Consider the following 12,956-nt stretch of genomic DNA (forward strand, 5'->3'; position numbering starts at 1 on the left):
GTTTGAAATTCTTACCGATAATGCCATACAACGTTTTAAAAATTGTATAAATCACCTCGTTGCAGGAATACTGATGTTGACTTTTAATCTCTATAGAGATTAGTATATAGAACCTAGAACTTTTTTTTTATTATTATGAATGCTGGAGCTATAAATTGACACAAATAGATAGACGTGGTGCCGAAACAGCAATGCAAATAGCATATTTACAATAGAAATTGAAACTTAGTATCATATCATTATTGAGTACAATATATTATTACACTTTGAAATCAAAACACAGGAACAACTTCACTCACAAATCCAGTGATGGACAAACAGAACTTTGTACCACCGATAAAGGACATATTAATAATATTTTAATGGTCTTTAAAACGAATAATTTAAAAGATATGTTATATTCACATCCACACCTAAGCACCAATCAGGCAATGGTATGCTTAGGCCTAATACCAATAAATTACACAAGGCCAGGTCCCCAGGGCCAACGGAGCTTGTCACCTGTCAGATTGTATGATCTGTGAGCTACATTTGATCTGATTCTGAGCTAGCTTGCTGCATTAGCTGACATACTTCAACTTGCAACATAAGAATTGTTAGACTAGGCCCCGAGCTAGGCCTACATCATTTTAAAATATGGGCTACGAAGGAATGACTGCCGCTGACATCGTTGTCATTATTTTATATTTTGTCTTTGTTATAGGTGTGGGGTTCTGGGTAAGTTATTATTCAATCAATGTTTTTTTATGAGCACTCCCTGACGGCCTTGAATGTTCACAATTGTTCAAGATGCCGTGGTAGTTAAGACAGAGGTCAAATAAAACGAGTATAGATGAACAGGAACAGAATGCTAGTACGCGTCTATAGTTTTCAATTTGCCGGATAGTGAGAAATAGCTGTTTTAAAAGTTTTCTTCAGTTCAAATTATTATGATATGACAATAACAATAATAATACGAATTTGTAATGCGCCTATTCCAGCAGTAAGTGATCAAAGGCGTGGTGTATGAGAGAGGTCAATTTAAAAGAATAGAGGCGGGTAGGTCATTTCATAAGCGAGAGGCAGCAGAAGTAAATTAGCTCAATTAGCTCTCAAAACACATTAATATTTGTTTTGAGCCGGTCAATGTCAGACCGTATATATACTCTATTATGCAAACAACCTGCACATAATACAAGATACAGCGTTACTGTATATTTATTTTAACTTTTACCTTTTTTAACTTTAACTTTTGGAAATACAAATACATTGCACTTTTGCATCTTCTTTACTACATGTTTCCAACAACAAAAAAGTATAGGCCGTATACGGTTAGTAAAGACTGATGATTGATGGAGTTAGACAATGACTTTTATAAATATGACGTCGTGAGGTAATTTCCCGCATGATCGTAATCAAAACGGTACTGGGTTTGCCTGGTCTATATAGCGTTCCTGCTCCCAACTCGTCATCCATAGAAGCCTTGATGAAGTAAGCCTACCTGGCGGTGACTATAGAATGGTCCCGAGATAACGACTAAACATCGGCTTTAGTTGATAGTAGATTGAAATGTTTTGTTAGAGATAGATTATACGATTTGATTTTGAGTTTGATTATAGTGTAATGTTTTTGTATGTCTATTAGATTAGTTTGATATGTGATGAATTAATTAATTATACATTTTATATATAGGTATACGTTAATATATTGTTTTATTAAATATCAATAGAAAACATTGATATGTCTTAGTTATAAATAATTTCATAAAATAACAAAATATAGATATAAGGAAGAAAAACAAAGAAACTATGGAGCGGCTATTCCTGATTATACAATACTAAGTATCATAAGTTTAAATGTATTGAAAAAGAGGCTATTATCCTATGAATATGATGTATTCAAATAACAAAGTAGAAATCTTCGAATTGTTTATAATATTATAAACAAATAAATACGTTCAAACAATATATATCTGCACTGACGAGATCTAATAATTGCTCAGCGATAACCGGTTAAACGGCGTTCTAACACCGATTTAAATTGGTGTTTTTAATCGGTGATTTTGCGCTGCCTTTTAACCGGTTACCACAAATTTGTCCTGTTTCTGCTGCCAAGAAAATGGAGTTAATTTATTCACACCGATTTTAACCGGTTATTTTTATGCAGCAGAAACAGTACTGTCTGCAGATTGTATATATTATATATATATACTAAAGGTGAAAATTATACATATATAAATGAATGTGTATGTTTACACGTGTGTACACTGTGCAGGTTAATACTATCAGTGTACACCAAACAAGATCCAAGAAACATTTATTATATATGGCCTTTGGCCCAAATAATATACAATGTAATACAATATTAAATAAATATCATTTGAGTGCGTTTAAAAAATCTGTTCTCGTTTAGATGAAAAAAATAAATATTTTCCAAGTTTAACAATAAGATCAAACAATAGGCCTACATTTGATGTAATGTAGTTATTTTAATTAATAATATACAATTGGTTATTGTAAATAGAGGATTTAACAAGAAAAAAAGAATGTTAAGAAGTAAATACTTTGTATTAATGTTTAGAAATTCAGAAAACAAAAATACTAAATGAATGCTAATGTTTACTAATGGTATGATACTAAAGGTTAAAATTATGATATTAATGAGGAAAAAACAGAAAAATAGTAATGAAAAAACAATTTTTTGAAATTATGTAATGAAACATTGAATGAATAAAGGTGGTGATGAACCCCACAAGATAAAAAAAAGTAGTAGTCTTAAAGGTAAAGATTGGATATTCGTACGTCGTAAGTGTTTTTTTTTGGTGGATAAAATGTAATAGCATCATCATAATAGTTTGACTTTCTGCTGAGGAGCAAAATTTAAAAAAACCAATAATAATAATCATCGTTATTCCCACATTATTTTTTTGAAATTACGACATTGCATATTTTATTTTACAGTCAATGTACAGAACAAACCGTAGTCATGCCAAAGGCTACTTTCTGGCGGGACGAAGTATGTTATGGTGGCCTGTCGGGGCATCACTGTTTGCTAGTAACATTGGAACTGGTCATTTCATAGGGCTGGCTGGTACAGGTGCTGCTTCGGGTATTGCAGTTGGAGCTTACGAAATTATGGTATAGCTTTTGTAGTGTTGTAATTATCTGAGCTTTTCCTGCTTGCTTTAAAATATTTTTTATTTTATTAAACCTTATTTAGTAAATGGTTATCAAGGGCCCTCATAATTAAACATTATAAAAAAACATATGCCTATATGGAAAAAGAAAAACGGATGAACTATGTTTAAAAAAAATATATAAATACAAAAATATAGCCTACAATACCAGACAAAACGTTGAAGTTTTTCTTTTGGAATTAAATATTTTTTTAGAGCAGATTTAAAATTGTTTGTTACCGCATTTCTTAGTTTGGAGGGTAGCATATTCAATGTTGGTGCTCTATAGATAAAGCTGTTCTTAAAAGTTTCGGTTTTAGGGAAAGTGACGAGATATATATAAAATATTTCAAAATGACCTGGTGGTAGTTTTCCGGAGGGTAGTTGTCCGACAGTAGACCTGTTTCATTTTTTTTAATCGGGGTTGGATCCATATTATTACCCCGGATCGGTATGCCTATATATCCTTAGCTATGAATATCACTTCTCAGCTAACAATCGTTCCATGTTTCCTTAAAATATCTCCGAGAAATCTAAGGATTAAAACATTTTTTTGTCAGTCCATATTTGCAATAATCCCACTTGGTTGGATATTCGTGCCAGTCTACGTCTCTTCCGGTGTGTACACGATGCCAGAGTATTTGAAGAAACGTTATGGCGGTCAACGACTTCGGATCACCATGTCAATAATTGCTTTATTTCTTTACATATTTACAAAAATATCGGTAAGTTTACTAAAGATTTATGGATGTATGGATTTCAAATACAAAAATGAACTTTCATTACCTTTTTAAACATTAATGAAAAGTATACTACGAGGAGTGCGTGCAGTTTAGGGTGGGAGGGGGCTGGGCTGGGATGGAGATGGGGGAAGGGTTGTTGATTGTGATAGAACATGTATGTACATGAAGTTGTTCGCGCATGCGCATTACAGAGAATTAGTCACGGTTATTTAACGCTCTTCACCAACTAAATTTTCTTTTGCATTTAATAATGTATTATTAACTTCATTTTAGGTGGATATTTTTGCTGGAGCAGTTTTCATCCAAGAAGCGTTTGAATGGAATGTCTATGTCTCCATTGGTATACTCCTAGGAATAACATCAATTTATGCTATTACCGGTAAGTCGTGAATGTGCCAGCATTTTGGCACACATGACGTTTCATAGCTTTCAGTTTACAGAAAAATGGAACCACTCGTCGTTTAGTTCCCGTGCGGCGGTACGCAATGTCTGGAAAATGTAAGTCCTAAAAGAGCAGTGGCGTAACACAGATGCCTGAGGCCCCTGGTTTAGGAACCCTCTGTGGCCCTCCAACCCTGGAGGCCTCGGGCCTTTTTAGCTTTTTTGACATATTTTGATGCCTGTTTTTCCGGCACTGCTCAGGGGCCCCCATAAGCTCCGGACTGCAGTGTGGGGCGGGGCCTACGTGAACATTCTTGAAAAATTTTACAATTTTCGCCTGTTTTGAACGCGCCTTGCATCACCCACTCTCAATCTCTAGGCATATATTTACCTATGACGTAATTAGTAAAACAGTATTTATTTAAGGACCGGATATTCGCATTATTTTCGCGTTATTCGACACCACAAATGAACGAAAAGCAAAACGAAAACTGTGGTTTATTGAGTGATTTTATAATTATTCAATCCTGACCAAAAAATAATAATAATCCTATTGAACGTGTTTCATTTCCGAGAATAACCCAACTAATATATGCCATATTGTGGTCACAACATTCCAGTATACCGGTAATTATACCCTTATTTAAACCAAGTGGCCTAAAATAGTCAATTTCCTAAAGATTTCTTTTTGGAATCAATGCGGTATTTCATTACCATTACATCATTGGTAAAGATGACAGGAAAAGAAATAAAAGGATCTAAACAAAAATAAAGAAATCTGAAATTGAATAAACATTATTATTAATAAACGATTATGCGAAAGAAAATCAAAATGTTAGGCTACTCAATGAACAAAACAAAATACGGGGTGCATTTTGCGACTCTAAACATATCGTCAGAAGTTTGCGCCCCGTATCCAAATCCGCTACTACTGCATACATTCGTTGTTTCACACAGGTATCTGCTAATCGAATACGAATATGACAGGTTTTTCTGTTTAATTTTGTAGGTGGATTGGCTGCTGTTATTTACACGGATACCCTCCAATCGTTCATCATGGTAATTGGTGGTATTGTGCTTATGATTCTCAGTAAGTGTCTATTCAAAGTTACCCCATGTCTATTTAGACGACGAGTCGCAACAACGAGTTGAAAATGTTGGTAATCCATCACTATTTGCGAAAAATTATTTGCGGTGCGCTTGCGTTGCGTCCTTGCGTTGCGTACAAAGTGGGAACCAAACTTTGCGTCAATATTCACTAAACAGTAATATTTATAAGGACGTTGTTATTAAATATAACAATCTACATTAATAAATACGGGGCGCCGTTTGACACATTATCTATTGTGTCCTACAAACCAGGGTTTGTAAAAGACAAATCATTGTTTGTAAAAGTCAAATTGTTTGTCAGACAGAATGGGTAGTGAATTTAGTGTGGCACACGGCGCCCCGTAATCGAACGCCAATAAAGCAAATTTCTAACACAGATTCATTTAGTAGGCCTACCTTGTGTGTGTTTTTTTTATTTAACACAGGTTACAACGAAGTGGGTGGCTATCAACAACTACAGATACGTTATGCCGAAGCTGTGTCTAATGCCTCGCTGTACAACGATACGTTGCTCGAGTGCGGAATGCCTCGAGAAGACGCCTTTCATTTGTTACGTCATCCAACCGAATCCGATCAACCGTGGCCTGGCACGATTGTTGGAATCATGTTTATTGGTGTTTGGTACTGGTGCACAGATCAGGTACAGTAGAATCTTAAAACTGGAATTATGTAGGCTGAAATTATGTTGGCCTACAGAAGTATTTCGTTTGTTAGGCATGCCCGCCGAAACACAGGGACCCATCTCCAATTCCCGGCATACAATCTAATAGTCTTTTTTCAATACAGGTGATTGTCCAGCGCGCTCTGTCCGCTAAAAACGTAACGCATGCTAAAGGAGGCAGTGTGCTGGCTAGTTATCTGAAGATACTACCAATGTTTATGATTGTTATACCCGGAATGATTAGCCGTGTCTTGTTTCCAGGTGAGATGAGTGAAAGGGTATTATATTATTATTATTGCACATTCGTATACAATATACAATAATTGGACGGATTACAACATTTCATGTATATAGGCCTCTCCGCGTAGTACTGTGTTTACATATCAACGCACCAATTCATTCATTCATTTATTCAATAGTATGTAGGCCACTGGCTCAAGTACAATAATAGATAATAATACATATATAATTAAATTTAACTAGTAGTAACAGCAAAATAATTACCAGGTTATTGATTACTTTTTTCTTCTTTTTTTTTCATTAGTAAAATAAACTTGTTATGTGTTGGTTGATTAAAATGATACCAATGACAAGCGACAGTTCGAATCACTTATACGTTACGTTATACGTGTCTGTTGAGAAGCAAGCATACGTTCACATTGTGTTTTCATTTGTTTATGTTTCAAAGATGAAGTGGCTTGCGTTGATCCGGATAATTGCATGGCTGCCTGTGGAAATCCCGTTAGCTGTTCCAATAGTGCTTATCCTAAGCTTGTGTTAGAAATAATGCCAACCGGTAAGTATAGGCCCAGATAATAAATTTGATTTGATTTGAATTTATTAGGAAAGTCATCATAAAAAATACATACAAAGTGATAAAATAAATTACTGACATTACAAATAAATACATTTATAAAAGATTTTCCAGGATAGCCCAAAAAGCTTGCGTTGGTTTGTGGTTATTTTTGGATTGAATTAATTAATATTTGTCAAATTGGGGCTTACTGAATATATCTTAAAGCTATATAAACACGAGTAGACGGCGCGCCGTTCAGTTCTTTATATTATGATGTTTACATCATTTAAAACGGCACCAAGTGTGAATGTAGAGTTACGTTCCATTGTCGTCAGACGATACCATTTAAGCTTGGTTCCCACTAGGACGCAACGCAAGGACGTAGACGCAACGTAAGTGACCAATCACAAGCGATGGATTATTCGAACTGTAGCTTGTCATTGGTCAACATGCTTGCGTTGCGTTTACGTCCTTGCGTGTGGGAACCAAGCCTTATTCCGGTCGAGGCCGGGCTTAAAGGTATTTCACACCTGTTCCGGCACGGTTCTGGTCCGGCGAATCGAACATCAATGTTTCTTTTTTCGTGACGCTCCACGTGACTATGCGCCAATCCGCCAATCGATATGCGCGTAGCCGCGTGAAAACGAAACATTGACGTTCGATTGGATTTTCCGGCGCCGGACCGGAACCGTCCCTGAACAGATGTGAAAGACCCTTTACGGAATAAAGAAGTTATATTTTCACGCTATCTGGTGTCGCATTTATTATTGTGAATATAATTTGATGTTATTTATTAAAAATCCATCCTTTCGGTATGTTGACGCGTTGACATTTCAAGAAGTACGTTACGGTATTTGATAAAAGCAGTTATTTTTAGGTGCGAGAGGTCTGATGGTGGCAGTGATGATGGCAGCGTTGATGAGCTCGCTGACGTCAATTTTCAACAGTGGTAGCACTATTTTTACTATGGATATCTGGAGACGTTTAAGGCCAAATGCCAGTAACACGGAACTCATGGTAACAGGACGGTAAGTTTTCTTTGGAAAATTTAGGATAGTAAAATCGTCGTGGTAATGACGTGACAATGCGATATAACGCAACCAAACGTGAAATTAACATCGAATGTACGGGGCGCCGTTGAGGACATTGCTAATGTTGTCAAATATGATTTACACGGGCCACGCACCGATTGAGTATTACTGGAGACAGATACAACTGGTTACGATCGGATGATGTACACGTTGGTTGGCGCTATCGGCGTATCCTAGAAAACTCGATCAGTGATGAATTTAGTACGGCGTATGCATGCCTATACTAGCACCTTAAAGGTTGTAGGCCTACTCCTGACAAAATAATTCGTTCATTTTGTTTTGTGTTGAATATGCTATGACATCACATAATAATTATTCACTTTGATCACAAATTGGATCGAGACAAACAGTGAGTCATTATTGTTCTGCTTATATGTGAACGTGAATGATTTTATTAAAACTACAAAATGGCCTACACTCATCTTCATTTTTCATGTATTGGGTAACAAATACTTAATATTACTGCAAGGCAATCTAACAATCAAAGGGTTTATCTGTGACTGCGACACGATCAGATCCACGCCCCGTAAGCTTGGTTCCCACTGCACTAGCGACGCAACAAAATCTACGCAACGTAGGAAAATGCCCTTCCAATAATTGTGTTTGCTCCCGCCTGCGTGAAATCAAACCTGCGATTTTTGCAGCACTGTTGCGTCGTCGGTTCCCACTTTTGATTAGACGCATACATCACTTTGCGTCAATACGTTGCTGCGTTGCGTTCTAGTGGGAACCACGCTTTAGCACAAACACCGCGCACGCCGCGGAGAAAAGCCTACGTACATACAGCTCAGTAGTACTGTTGGTAATTGTCGCAGCCAGACATATCATCAAAGGACGAGTCCCTATCTTGACAAGGCGAGCTCAGCGTCCTGTTGTTAGATTACCTTGATATGCACTATAATATTCTACATTTTCCACAGGCTCTTCATCGTATTTTTGCTGGCAATTAGTATTCTATGGATACCAGTTGTACAGGCCTACCAAGGTGGACAGCTGTTCGTTTACATCCAGTCGTTGCAGTCCTACTTTGCGCCTCCCATATTCACAGCGTTCGTCATGGGTGTGTTATGGCATCGTACGAACGAGAAAGTATGTGTGTTTCATTTTAGTCTCTGAATATAACGTTTGCTGCAAATTATAAGCGTTCAATTAATCAATCATGCATGTGAACCTTAGCACCCGCAGGGGTTCTGGTTGGCTTTCTCTTGGTGATTATTATAGTTATACACAATGCTCTAGACTTGCCCCAAGTTTGTTATTGTTCCTTTTTATGTTAGTCCACCAGTCGGCTTTCTTTTCGATGTTTGTCTGCTGAAAACTACAGTTTACAAGTATGAAACGCCATATGTGGCAAAATATTTACCCTTTTACTAATATTAGGTCAAAACTTGGTATAGAACCTAGACCTAACAATGCTCGTGTAATGTCTCCGTTGGGACACCTTTGAAGACGTGGCCCGTATTCCATACGTGGTAATTTACTGTCCCAGGACGCGGGGCCCGTAGCGTATACTTTTTGAGGTCACTGAATTGCACTCTTTGAGCATTTGACCGTTGACCTAGGTCACAAAAAAAAATGCAATTTTTTGCAAAGCCAAATAATTTCACTTAACAATGAAACCAACAATTGCAGAAATTACAGTCATAAAAATTTATTTTGCATTTTTCCTAAACCCATTAAAAATACCTTATTTAGCCTCGGTCACTTGGGGTAGAAACCCCAATAATATGCAGATACCTCTTCAGGGGACCCTCCCAATTGGGTCCAGAATAAGAGGAGGTCTACTGTAATATTTAACAATGTTAATGACGGTGACAGTATCTTAATGAATGAGGATAATAATTTATTTCTAGGGAGCTTTCTGGGGTTTGGTCATCGGAATCGCAATGGGTGTGACACGAATGGTTCTGGACATCGTGTACCCAGTGCCTCTATGTGGAGAGGTCGACACTCGACCAACGATCGTTTACCAGATACATTACCTCTACTACAACTGCCTCGTAGGAGCCGTGTCTATCATCTGTACCATTGTCATTAGTTTATTGACTAAACCACTGCCTGAAACATACGTAAGTTTTTTTCTTTTAGAACAATTACAAGATACGTTTCCCCTCGTGACCTGCCGTCATAATTTAAACGCTTGTGATTGGTCATCACCCAGCAAACGAGTCGTCCCGTCTGGTGAAAAATTAAACATGTTTAATATGCTCACGACGATCTAAAACTACCACCGACGCTATCTCACGACGACCCGTCTCGTCTGGATTTAACTCAGACAGCACCGACGAGTCGAGTCGTACGACGCTGTCTGAGTTGGCCTTAAGACTCTAAAAAATAAACAACGATTACGTAAGTTATAAGATAGCCGACTTCAACCAATAATAATTATTAACCAGTTTAAACAAAACACGTTGAAGATGTCGATGTGTTGCGTGTCCATTATAATGCGGCCCGCGATTTTATTTTTCGTACATAAGTTGGGGACCGCTTTTGTGAAAGATACCTAAAATACTTACTAAATATAACTAAACCTAACCCTTTAAATAATTTCTCTCTCTCACTATAAAGTAAAAAGAAGTTGCTCATGGGATTCGAACCCCATACATCGACATGTAAAGTCCATAGTCTTATCCACTCGACTACACAGACGGCTCGACGGAAAGAGATTGCATTATTGAAATGTAGTTAGATCAATTATTCTTACGTCACACCATAATGACTAATGAATATTCATGTTTATTTATATACGAAAAGAAATATCGCATGCGGCCGCTGTCCTAATTTATGCAATACTTAATCTCATGAATTATTCATGAGTTCTGCCTCAGACGTCCAGAAAAAATAACCAAATTTACGACTCAACGTACAGGCCTAACCTGCTGTAACAAGTTGTCTATCTTCTCGTTACGAGTTATACGTTTTTTTCTCTGACCGCACTTTCAATTTTCCGTAAAACAAACTTTCGTATGGGATGGTGTTCTTTTTTCCTTTAACGGATGTTGTAGTACATTTCCGTCAGTTTATAATCTTCCTGTTAAGCTCTAACTACACTATCAAACTAGTTTGACGAAAAAGAGTGATGTGCCCAAATATGGTAGTGATATGCTAATATGGTAGTGATATGAAATCATCATGTCCATATATGTAATTTTTGAAGTTTAAACATTAGTTTCTTTGTAAAATGGTCATCCTCGTTAAATAATTCGTTATCTATTAGGTGATTGGAAAGACTTGGGCAACTCGTTATAAAAGGTCCGACGACCGGTTGAATAACCAGGAGGAGGTAGAAATGGAAACTCCGGCTCTCGATGAAAACAACCAAGACAAATCAGAAGAAGGTATTTTACAGTATAGTAATTCCAAATAATTTTAATTTAAGCCTTCGTCCTTGAATTTGTCAATCTAGCTTGCTCCTTGTGTATCACTGGGGGTTCTTTTGCCTTCATTCTCCTAATTTTCTAAAATACCGTTTCTCAGCGTCTCCTCAACAGCGACGGTAATTGCCATCATTCGCGTTTCTTGTATTATGTGAGGAACCATTACTAATTATTTTTCAAATTTATTCTCAGCAAATCAATCTTTGTTTTCTCGGATTAATTTCACTCTTCCATGGATAAGAATGGTTTTCTCTTCCCACTCGTCATCTTTGATTCTTTACTAATTTATATCCCATAATATCATCACAAGAATCAATAATACGTCACGTGTATTCTCATTTTCACGCAGAAGCAGAAGATTCAGAATTACAATTTCTGACCAGAACATGGCGTTGGTTTTGTGGATTTTCGGACACGTCCAAAGACTCGACTCAAAAGGACGAAGACTTGTTGACATCTATCGAGGAGGATCCTTTTTGGAAAAAGTTTTCTCTAGTAAACGCTGTCATTGTGATGGGTGTCGGGGTGTTTCTAATGGGTTTCTATGCGTAGGATTAGTAGTGAAAATATAAGTCTTAATAGCAGACTTTGTTCATTAGAGCGGATCTCGTTCCTAATGAACTTTAGCGTAGAAGAGTCTGTGACCTTATTCATAGAGTGCGTCTATTCGTGCTTGCCCTCGTCCGTACCCCACGCACCCCAGCCTACTCCCCTGCTTATAATATTTATAAATTTCTCGTCGTTAATAGACCAATATCAGAATAATGTATACATGAACTTTAGGTCATAGGCTACCACATTTTAATGTGTACATTATGCTTTCCTAGCTGGTGGCGCGTACGTATTGGGGGATTAGTATAAAGCTTGGTTCCCACTAGCGACTCAACGTACCGCAACCTACGCAACGTAAGAAAATGCCCTTCCAATAATTGTGTTTGCACCCGCCTGCGTGAAATCAAACCTGCGATTTTTGTAGCACTGTTGCGTCGTCGGTTCCCACCTGTTATTACGCAATACATCAGTTTGCGTCAATACGTCTCTGCGTTGCGCTCTAGTGGGAAACCACGCTTAACCCTACAATTCGATTACGCAAGATGATTATTATTAATACGCACACATTCTATAGGAGGCGCTGTTTGAGATATTTCTAACTTTAATAGTTTTATACATCGTTTTGTAAGAGTTTTTAGATTGTATTTTAGACGCATGTTTAGTTTGGTTTCTCAATATAATCTAGTATTATTATTGTGTCTTTCTGGTTTTTTTTAAAAAGATATATAAGATAACAAGCCACATGCTTGAATGATTTTGTTATATTTTGTATAGGCCTATTCTGTCAGTATGCACAATTGAGCTAGAAATTGACTGCACGCTTTATGTACGACGAACAAATGCATTTCCATGCAGAACCACCCCGACCTCCGACCTTTTACCTCAAGGTAACAAACATGCTTTCCTCTATTTGAACAAACAAATAGCCCGGGTCGCATTATTTTTTTTCTATGCAATTACGGCAGAAATCATGAATATTTCATTAGAATAATTATGACATAACATGGGACATTATAGAGGGCGCTATATAAGCATGGAAACCAGAGCCATATATATAAAGAGTTACGACATTGAAAATTGGAAGCCATTTT

General features: G+C 37.1%; 1 protein-coding gene across 1 annotated transcript; it reads left to right on the forward strand.

The window, feature by feature from the left end:
- Positions 1–594: 594 nt before the first annotated feature.
- LOC144848864 (sodium/glucose cotransporter 4-like) lies at positions 595–12,889 on the forward strand. The gene is made up of 13 exons (XM_078705804.1): positions 595–717; positions 2,940–3,116; positions 3,715–3,879; positions 4,171–4,276; positions 5,288–5,368; positions 5,814–6,028; positions 6,175–6,310; positions 6,738–6,845; positions 7,723–7,873; positions 8,857–9,025; positions 9,790–10,005; positions 11,154–11,274; positions 11,663–12,889. The coding sequence occupies exons 1-13, from the start codon at positions 637–639 to the stop codon at positions 11,863–11,865; spliced, it is 1,929 nt and encodes a 642-aa protein (XP_078561930.1). The 5' UTR covers positions 595–636; the 3' UTR covers positions 11,866–12,889.
- The last annotated feature ends 67 nt before the right edge of the window (positions 12,890–12,956 follow it).

The sequence above is a fragment of the Antedon bifida genome, chromosome 7 (genome assembly GCF_963402885.1).
Source record: "Antedon bifida chromosome 7, ecAntBifi1.1, whole genome shotgun sequence".
In the NCBI taxonomy this organism is placed as follows: domain Eukaryota; kingdom Metazoa; phylum Echinodermata; class Crinoidea; order Comatulida; family Antedonidae; genus Antedon; species Antedon bifida.

Excerpts from the sequence above, each read along its gene's own strand:
- LOC144848864 (XM_078705804.1), top strand. The coding sequence starts at position 637 with ATGGGCTACGAAGGAATGACTGCCGCTGACATCGTTGTCATTATTTTA. Across the intron at positions 6,029-6,174 it reads GGTACTGGTGCACAGATCAG|GTGATTGTCCAGCGCGCTCT; the intron begins GTACAGTAGAAT and ends TTTTCAATACAG. Across the intron at positions 7,874-8,856 it reads GAACTCATGGTAACAGGACG|GCTCTTCATCGTATTTTTGC; the intron begins GTAAGTTTTCTT and ends CATTTTCCACAG.